The sequence below is a fragment of the Triplophysa rosa genome, linkage group LG23, assembly GCF_024868665.1.
Source record: "Triplophysa rosa linkage group LG23, Trosa_1v2, whole genome shotgun sequence".
In the NCBI taxonomy this organism is placed as follows: domain Eukaryota; kingdom Metazoa; phylum Chordata; class Actinopteri; order Cypriniformes; family Nemacheilidae; genus Triplophysa; species Triplophysa rosa.
The window spans coordinates 16,282,313-16,293,117 of record NC_079912.1 but is presented as its reverse complement, the minus strand read 5'-3'; the positions used below and the strand labels follow the sequence as shown (position 1 = coordinate 16,293,117).

Here is a 10,805-nt window from a genome sequence, read left to right as displayed (position 1 = left end):
ACATTGTCACCCTTATGTGAATACATCGCAGCAGATTATCTAAGGTCTTTCAAATTTACATTTCTTAATTTATCTAACATTAAATCGCAAATGAAGCACGCGGCAAAACTGAGCCTACAGCGCCCTCTTATGGTGATCAACACTGTTTACAAATACCCTATACTACAATTATGATTTTCTTCCTGGTAAATGGTCATCTAGAGTGTTGTGACCATGTGAGCAAAAAAATTAATAACGGATTTGAAAGTATTGTAAAGATTTAAAAGCCTTTCCAATACAAATAGGCTATAAATGGGCCTAGAGCCAGATCAGACATAAACACACAAACAAAGACAGGAGGATACACTTGCTACACAAAAACGAGGGAGCAAAAGGTAAATAAAAATTGTCTTCAAGAAAAAATAATTAAGGTGCAATATGAATAAAAAGTAAAGCAAAGTCAAACTTTCAACGATATTCAAGTAACATTATTAGTCCCCTGGCGCCCTCTAGCGTACATTGGGATTTATTCTACTTTTACTTTTTATCTCTTACAATTCTCTAGTAAAACTATAAAATTGATTAAAATATTATTAATTCAGCTCTCATGCCATACCAAATGTTTGATTTCCTTATCTGATCTCTATTTTCATAAAAACTATCCTATGACTCCCACAATCTACTCATCAGCACTGCACTTTATCCCCCACTAGCATGCACAACCTAAGAACTCAGTGAGACGACACAGTGAGACGAATTTTTACTGTCTTATTACTGTAATACCACAATACGTACCAATCCCTGTACACTACATACATTGTGTGTACATTTCCTGCTGTGTAGTTACATGTAAATTATGTGTCATTCGTTATAGGCTACTATGGTTAAACACTGTAAACGTGTACAGGAAAATGTATATTGTAAAGTATTGTCTCATATCTGTCATACTGCCATGTTGGTCGGAACTGCACCCACGTTTTTCATCTACTGTTGCACTTGTGTATATGGTTGAGTGACAATAAAGCGATTTGAATTGATATTTGACGTCCATCCAGTATATGGGTTCCAACTTGCTCGAAAAAAGAAAAAGGAGCAAAATAACAGGAGTAAGAAAATTCATTCATATTTTGAGCTTATTTAACAATATAATTAATCAGGTCCTTCAATAACTGACTTTGATATAAAAAGTTAAATGTAAAGATGTAAAGTCAAATCATCATATATTGAAGTACTATTATTATTATTATTTAACTTAAAACTGCTCTTCAAGAACAGCTTTAAAGTAGAAAAAGTAGACTCATGAGAAATACTTAGCTTAATATACAGTATATGTGTGAACAAGCCTGTACCTTGTTTTTTTGCCTTACACAAACACAAATCTCACTGGTCAAAAAACAGAGGTAAATGCTCAGCCGTGTACAGCTGTGAAAGGCAGATCAACGTGGTCTCAGGAGGGATGATGGGTAAAAAAACGAAGACCGGAGAGAGAGAACATGGTGGTTGGATTCATGGCCCCTGGCAAAATGTGTGTAAGGAATGGTTTTATGTCATTTAAACTGAAAAACTATTTAAAAAAATATTTGTCTTTCTTTTCTTTGTAAAGGTACGTCATTTAGGTAAACAAAAATGTCTTTCCAAAGAATTCTCTGATAATAATTTTATCCATTACGATTATCTGAAACAACAGCAATTATTTTGTAAGACAATGATACAAACCTGATATTGCTTCACCACTTCATGGTTGCTGGATGTCCAGAAATAAAATTTTAGTTTTAAGGGGAAAATAATTCAGGTAATCGGTTTTATGCTGTAGAATATAACAATCATATTAAAGGGAAAGTTCACCCAAAAAAGAAATTTCTGCCATGAATTACTCACTCTCTAGTTGGTCCAACTAGAAAGTAATTCATGGCAACTCGAAGGTGAGTAAATAATAACATTTTTTTTTTTTTTTTTTTTTGTCCCTTTTACACAACTTGGAAAGCTGTAAATGTTTAGTTCTCCTGCTTTCAGAGCTAGTAAAAAACATCAACGGTGTCTGTTTCTGGCTGAATTTACAATAAAATACCACTATAATAAAAATATTATTTATAAAAATCTTTAAGAACTAAATATCTTTACCGTATGAAAGAGAATCAACACTTGTCCATGTGTTAAAAATGGGAAATCTCTTTTTATTGGTAATTTTAACTAACCATGTGTAAATCATGAATAAAACAAACACTCACAGTAATGAACATTATTGGAAAGCAAACTCGAGACACCTTAATTTAGCACACACACACACAGGCGCGCACACACGCAATATACAATTGTATACATTAACGCATACACACAAACGTTCAAAGAGAATGGTCACACTTTCTTTACCATTCTCTTAATTATAGAGGGATTTTTTCCATGTCGTAATCTAAAGAGATGCCACACGGAGATCCATTTCTTCACACACACACACACACACACACACACACACGCACACGCACACGCACACGCACACGCACACGCACACGCACACACACACGCACACGCACGCACACATATCTCAAATGGCTCTTAACATGGCTTCAATAGCAGAGTTTATTTTCAGTTTCAGTTGAAGTGCGTAGACGGAAGTTAAGGAGCCTCTGAAGACAACGGTAACAAACACGGAGCCGAACGAGAGCAATCTGTGAGAGATGTCAGGCCCCAACATGCTCAGTGCAAGTTCAATTAACACACTCTACATGCTCGCGAAATCCACAATTAACGAAGGCAAATTATGTGAATCCTGATCAGCATGTGATCAAACAAGAACATTTGTTCAGTTCGGTTACGTGGTTCACAATGCAAAATGTAGTGCATACTGCATTGCATTATGGGTAAAAACGATTCAGATCACGCAAATGTGCAAAAACAAACGCGTACAGTACACACTGTATATATAAGCACATGCTTTAAAAAACAATAAATGATATTCCATTTTTTGTGGGGTACCAGAAATGACAGATATGCAGGAATATAACATTTGACAAAGGAATGGCTTTCTCTTTAGCAATCTCCAGGGCACGTGGAATCTTCTGACGCACTTTATGGAAGGAAAAAAGGGAAAAAGAAAGGACTTTGTGTTATGTATAAAGATAAAACATGACTCTGATACAACAGCTGTTAGTAGTTTCCATCACTTGTAACTGGCTGCACTTCACACGAGATTTAAAAAAGGCTAAGATCTATACATATTTATATACATATATATATATATATATATATATAAACGACCCATTTTATTTTACAGAAGAGTCTTTTCCCAGATATTCTGGTTAATCGAAGATCAGGTAATCAAACACATTTTCAGTCACCGCAGCGCTGAGGTCAGCGGCACAAACAGTGTGAGAATAATTGAATTATTCCGGCTATATCAGAGCTTTTCGTTTAAAAAAGGATTATGAGATGCGCACAGACTTGATTTCGTTGAAACGTTCAGTGGTCCCGTCCGATAGCTCCTATCGGGTTTTCGTGACCAAAGGTTGGAAAAGCGTGAACGTGCCAAAAGCTCCACCCAGGTCTGTTCACGCTCCAAACTGTTGGGTCTCTTTCGCTCCGGAGAAGGTTGTTCGGTTACCACACGTTGACAATATGGTTCATGTAGTCCTCGGTGGGCAGCCGTGCTGTACCCTCCCCTCCCTCCTCTCGGAAGGGGCTGTGAAACGACGCCTGTCCTCTCAAAAGTCTCTGCTCCCGACGGTCCAACATGTGCTTGTACTGGTATCGCTGTTGAAACAAGTCTTTGGCATAATCGTACAGCTTCATATCCAAATCGTTTAACTCCTCTATCCTCTGTATTGTGTCATTCTCCAAATCCACGCCGGCTGCCCGCGTGCTGTTGTATTGCAAAAAGGGTCGGATGAACTTGAGGTGGAAGGTGCGCTCGAACAGATACTGCGTCTTCCGCTGGAACTCCGTCAGGCCGTAGAAAGCCATGTCGCGCAGGTTCTTCTTGGCCGACTCTAGGAGGAGCTGCGAGCGTCTCTTCTCGGGTACCGTGGAGAGGTTGTAGCAGCCGACCAGACTGAGGTCGGCCAGCATGCGGACCTGTCGGTTGTTGGCGAGGTTGTAGGGGCAGTCCATGAACTGCTCCAGGGTGCAGCCCGACCAGTCCGAGCCCTCGTAACAGGGAGGCAACTCTTCGGGCGTGGGTGTCCGTCCGTCGCACATGTGCAGGGAGGTCTTCCACGTGGCGCCGCGCTGGACGTGCCTCCATTCGCTGAGGTATCGGGAAACAGGGTCCCTCAGCAAAGTGATGTAGTAGAACTTTCTGAAGGAGACGAACAGAACTCCGTTAGTTATGTTTGAAAAAAAAACACATTTATATGGATGGTTCACCCAAAAATGAAAACTCATTTTCTCGTCATTGTATGACTTTCTTTCTTGTGCTGAACACAAAAGAAGATATTTTGAAGAATGCTGGTAGCTGAACAACAGCGGTACCCATTCACTTGTACGGACACAAAACCAATGCAAGTCTATGGGCACCGCCGTTGTTCGGTTCAGAACATTCTTCAAAATATCTTCTTTTGTGTTCTGCAGAAGAAAGAAAGTCATACGATGACAAGAAAATGAGTTTTCGTTTTTGGGTGAACCATCCCTTTAAAGATCTAGCAATGCGATTATGATTTCATTTAACAATCATTATGGAGCTATTTTTAAAACGTCTCCCGGGCAGTGACACGAGAGACAGACAGAAGTGAGAGACAGCAAACATGCGCCTCTGCAGAGAGCCGAGACAACTATAGTGATGTAACCTTCTCAGTCCCTTCTGTAAACACTTCTTACGTGCAAGCTCGACGAATTATTTCCTCAGCTAAATGCATCGGGGACACACACCGCAGGGAAAAGCACATTCTGGTAGAGCGACACAAAAGAGGTGGGCGTAAAAACCGGCGCTGCCAAAAAGCCAGCAGGTGGTTTTCAGCAGATTAATCCCGAATAAACTGATGACGGAGCGATTCGGGCCACAATCACCGATTCATCGCCCCCGTGTCAATGCTGCCTCCAGTTGTGGTGGCCCTGAGGGTTTCTGGTCCCTCACTTCACCCTACATTACCTCTTCGCACCCCTGTGACCAAATCTGCCAAGGAATCTCCAAACAACAGTCAAGTGCCGAGAGCTGGTTACACATTCTAACGGAGCATGAAATCACTCATTAGACATACACAATGGGCCGATGCTGAGATTCATTGGCGGTGACCTACATGGCACTTCCCAAGGTATCGCTGGGTGTTGTGCAGTCACTTTGCCTCTGGCCAGGAGGCAGCAATGTAGCCAGCAATGTAGCCAACACGGTGCACTCAAATGCCCTCACACGATATATGCAGTACCGTCATCCACCACAAGGTGGCACTGTGTCCATAAAATAGGTCCCACCAAACGTTGTGCATCATTGCCTTAGCTCAATTAGTGGAACTTTGTGTTAGGAATGCTCTTGCTGGGTAAAACTGCCAAACGCATAAATGAAAAATATGTCTTTTGGACTTTCTTCCATCTCTACGTACCCAAATCAATAGAATCATCATTCTTTCAAGTCTCTTGAAAACTCTTGTTCGTTCTCTCTTCTCTGCCACAAAATGGTGGGCTTATAATCATTAGTGAACCTGAGTGACAGCTCGGATCCCTGTACAGCGCCACGGCTCGGGTTTTAATAACTCTCCTGTTTCCACAGCGATTAAAGTCTAATCCTATCAACACGCACAGCAGTCCCGAACCTCAGCCAATAACAGACCGACTCCAGTGTGAATGCGCGGTCAATAGTAATAACACACACAGCAATAGACTCTTTATTAATGAGAACGGACCCTTTGCGGGTCACACTAGGCGGCTGAACGAGGCAGCACGGTGACTCATAAATTAAGCTATTTAGCACAAGTCTCTTTATAAAAGTGTTTTATAATTGAATAAAGATCCGGTTCAGGCCAGCTTGAACAATAGGCTTTTAGCACATTTGCGTGCATTTATGTCAGCTAGGGATGTTAAGCATTTTTGGTCAATGCAAAGCCTAACTAAGCATTTTTTCTCTTTAATTGATACTGCAATGCAACTTTTAAAGGGATACTTCACCCAAAAATGAAAATTCTGTCATCATTTACTCACCTTCAAGTTGTTCCAAATCTGTATAAATTTCTTAGTTCTGATGAACACAGAGAAAGATATTTGGAAGAATGCTTATAACCAGACAGATCATGCCCCCCATTGACTCCAATAGTAGGAAACATTACTTTATCAGAAGTTTATCACTTTTTTTGTTCTGTTGAACACAGAAGAAGATATTTTTAAGAATGTAGGACAGCAAACAGTTCTGGGGCACTTTTGACTGTACCATTGTATTTTTTCCTACTATGGGAGTCAATGGGGGGCAACATCTGTCTGGTTATAAGCATTCTTCCAAATATCTTTCTCTGTGCTCATCAGAACAAAGAAATGTATACAGATTTGGAACAACTTGAAGGTGAGTAAATGATGACTGAATTTTGGGGTGAAGTATCCCTTTAAAAGTAACTTTTACGTTTTAAGAGTTTAAAAAAACTTAATGCACAAACCAAAGAAAGCCTGTTTTTTTAGATCATGACATCACGTTTGCATAAGCTAGACACTTTTATCCAAAAATCAAAAGAAACCCAAAAGAAACCATTACAGAAATTCTAATGGTTTCCATTACAATAGCATTATGAACCATTAGCTTTTTCCATTAAAACCATTACAAATGTCCTTTGTGTGTTCTGTGCATCCCTGCTGAAAAAAACAATAGAACCCCAACAGAAACCATTACAGAAATTCTAATGGTTTACAATAAAATACCATTATGAACCATTAGCTTTTTCCATTAAAACCATTACAAATGTCCTTTGTGTGTTCTGTGCATTATTTCAATTAGATCCCTGCTGAAAAAAACCATAGAAACCATTAAGGACGTTGTAATGGTTTTAATGGTTTTATAGGGAATTGTACTGGTTTTAATGGAAACTGTAATGGTTCTACTGGTATGTGATGGATTCTACTGGTGGGATGTTAAATCCTATTGGAATAATGCCCAAAACACACTACAAAAAGGCATTTTGTAATGGTTTTAATGGAAAAAGCTATTGGTTCATAATGGTGTTTTAATGGAAACCATTGGAATTTCTGTAATGGTTTCTATTAGGTTTCTATGGTTTTTTTCAGCAGGGATTATCTCCCTGCTGAGAAAAACCATAGAAACCATTAAGGAAGTTGTAATGGTTTTAATGGTTTTATAGGGATTTGTATTGGTTTTAATGGAAACTGTAATGGTTCTACTGGTATGTGATGGATTCTACTGGTGGGAATCCATCACATACCAGTAGAACCATTACAAATCCCTATAAAACCATTAAAACCATTACAACTTCCTTAATGGTTTCTATGGTTTTTTTCAGCAGGGACCCCACCAATCACACCACACAGAATCCACCACCAATAGAATCACACCACTATAGTTTTCATTAAAACCAATACAATTTCCATTATAACCATTAAATACATTAAAAGTTCTATTGTTTTGGTTCTATGTTTGTTTTTCAGTGCATTAAAGGTATACATTGTTTATCAGTATGTGAGTTAAAGAAAATTATTATAACAAAACAAAAATAATTTACTATTATATATTTTACAACATATAATAAGTTATAGAAAAGAATAAAATTTAGTGGTTGTAATTTTTTGGAGGATCTATTGACAGAAATGCAATATAATGCACATAACTATGTCTTCAGAGGTGTATAAACCCCTTACATAATGAAGCTTTATGTTTTTTTTTACCTTAGAATGAGCTGTTTCTATCTACATACACCGCGGGTCCCCTTCCATGGAATTCGCCATGTTGTTTCTACAGTAGCCCTAAAGGGACAAACTGCTCTACAGAGCACGTTTCGTAAATAAAAATAAACTCCTTCGGCAAAAAAGCAAAAACATGACAACATCTTAGTCCTGTGTCAGCCACCGTAGTGGTTCGAAAAGGGGGGGGGCTAGATGGCGCTAAATTTCATACACTGGACCTTTAAAAATGTTATATTAAAATACATCTGAATAATAATAAGAATGCCGTGACAGACCATTCAGAATCAGACATTGCAGAAAGCCAGGCAATATATATTTTTAGAAAGTATTGTTAAGTATGGAATAACATTATGTTTACAAAATGCATTAAAACAAGCCTAAAACGTCATTATAAATCTCATTATTAAGGTTATAGCCCTCCTCTCCCCCACTGAGACATGGGAAAGGAAGCATTGCTTTTGAGATAGATGCTGGAGAGTGTGAAGTTGAAGGTCAGAGCTGAGACAGAGAGCACGCAGGAAGACACCTCTTCAGGCTGACAGCACGCAGAGAAGCCGTCACCACTCCCCATCTAACAAGACTCCAAATGCAAATCAACCTCTCAAAAATATGATGACCGCACAAAGACCAGTCACAGCTGTGGGGGCACTTTTCCTGACTTTAGACACACAAGTGGAGAATAACGGTTTTTAAAAAGGGAGATGGTGTCCTCCTCTCTCTCTCACACAAAGAAAGCCATTCATCTCTCTTTGTTGGCATTTAGCAACTTTACTCTCAATGCTTTTTTCCCAAAGGAGCATTTATACTAGAGAAGTGGAGCATTGGTCAATTATTGATGTTGAATCTCTGCTGACTGTTAGCACAGTTCCAACAACCTCACCAGATCCTTCAACCTTCTCCGGTTTAACACGATCATCTTCTGAGCAATGACAGCAGTGTACTGTATTGAGAGTGATTTTACACCTCATAAAAGAAAAAACAAGAATACAAATAATGGTAAAAATGTCAAAAATCGTGTCTCCATCATTTCCCTGGATGCCCTCCAAGAACACCACTAAAGATGAATATGAGACGACATAATCTTAAACTTGTTTACGTTGTCTATTGTTTTAAGTTCTGCATATTTTTCATTAAACTTACAAAACTAAGTGTGGGTTGAAAAAAAGAAGTCTCTTTTTGGAAATGATCGACTTAAAAAGAAAAAAACGTACTTTTAAATACAAAAAATTTGGACAAAGAAAAGCATTCAAATGTCAATTCAGGCATTTGTGTACTCGCACAAAAGCACACACAAAATAAAAACAGAACTTTGTCCGCCCGCACAGGAATAAAGGCACACTGGCATATCCATGATTACATTATGGTTATCAGCATTTGAAACAGCCTTGACCCTTCAAATGTTGATAAGAGGCCTCGATACAGAGATGTTAAATTGGTCCACTCCATCATATGCGCTGCGATACGATCATGCCTCTGAACGGAGGACATAATTCTACTAAAATGCTATTCAGAGGCTGGAAAATATTTCAAAGGTAAAGGCAGAGAAACAACTGTGTGCTTCAAAATTAGCAGTGGGCTATTTTCCATTCAGTGGTGCCCGATGCAAATGTTACAGACAGGGTCTCCAGCATCAGCCGAACATCTCTCAATGGCCATTTTTAACCTAGATTTAAATTATTCTCGCTTCTCTTCTGATCTTATGGCATGTTTAAAGGTTATGAGAGAATCTGGAAGTAGCTGGAACAACATGTTTAGATATTTTTAATGAATCTGTATGAATTAAATAAGCTTGTTTTCTTGGCGCATTTGAAATGAACAATGCAAAACATCAGTGAGGAATATACAATGTGACGAAAGGCATTAAAGGTAACAGGCAGATAAATTGAGAGTAAAAATAATTGAACGCATTAAAAGTCTCTTTGAGATAAAAGTCAAATGAATTTCTCCTTAAGTGGCAGGGTTTATTTAAGTATATAAATCTCATTAAATATAATGACCAGATTTTTATATCAGGAGATCTGTGCCAGGAATCTCCAGGGTATTTTTTTTTTAGAAAAGACACGAGGAGTTCCAAGATAAGGGAACATAGAATATATCTTAGAATAACATATTTTTAACCAAATATAATAAAAAAGATAAAAACAAAAATCAAGGCTTCCTCATTAAAATACAACCAAATGATGTAATAAACCAGTGATGTAATAAAAAATACGGATTTACAGAATCCTCAGAAAAGCGTAAAGCGGCTATTTTTGCTCGGATCTCTGAACATACTTAAACACGACACAGTGTAGAGAATGAAATCTGTAGGAGGAGAGCGGAGAAGGAAAGAGGGTCTTCCTCCTGCTTCAGAAAGCTGCAGAGATGAGCAGTGGGTGGAAATTTCACCCTGGGCAGCATCAAACCTGTTAAAGCAGGGGTGGGTGGGGTGTCGGGGATTTCAGCTAGATCTCTCTGACTATCAAAGGCACCACGAGCGCTTTTGTTGGGATGAATATAAATTTCACCTTCTCGGCAGTCTGCGCCTCATGTTAGCCGTAACAGCTGAGAGAGCGTGACTAACTAACAGAGGCCGTTCTTTCGGCTTCTGATGTGGGAGGACGAGAGTCAGATAAAGACAGCAGTGAGAGCAGACACAGACAAACATGGCTGCTACAGGACCAGAGACTGTGTCCACACTGTGATCTCAACAACATTGAGACGGAACTCCACTTTCTAACAGAATGCACAAAATACACGGATATACAAACAATGTTTTATGGAAAAATCAAGTCCGTACTCCAGACGTTTGAAAGTCTGTCAAACGATGAGAAACTGCTGTGTCTGTTAGGAGAACACAAGGACTGCTGTGTGTTAGCTGCACAATATGTGTCTGCCTGTCACAACACAAGAGAAAACAATGAATCTTTAAGTTGCACTACATACATAAACACTTTATTTTACATTATTACTATAATTATGTGAGAGAGAGAGAGTGAGCGAGAGTGAGAGAGAGAGAGAGC

General features: G+C 38.9%; 1 protein-coding gene across 1 annotated transcript in view; it reads right to left on the bottom strand.

Moving 5' to 3' along the window:
- Positions 1-2,132: 2,132 nt before the first annotated feature.
- hs6st1b (heparan sulfate 6-O-sulfotransferase 1b) overlaps positions 2,133-10,805 on the bottom strand; it is a 51,094-nt gene continuing 42,421 nt past the window's right edge. Inside the window, exon 2 of the mRNA XM_057322467.1 lies at positions 2,133-4,270. Within this exon, the coding sequence (XP_057178450.1) occupies positions 3,574-4,270 (697 nt within the window). The 3' untranslated portion in view covers positions 2,133-3,573. The remainder of the gene's footprint in view (positions 4,271-10,805) is intronic.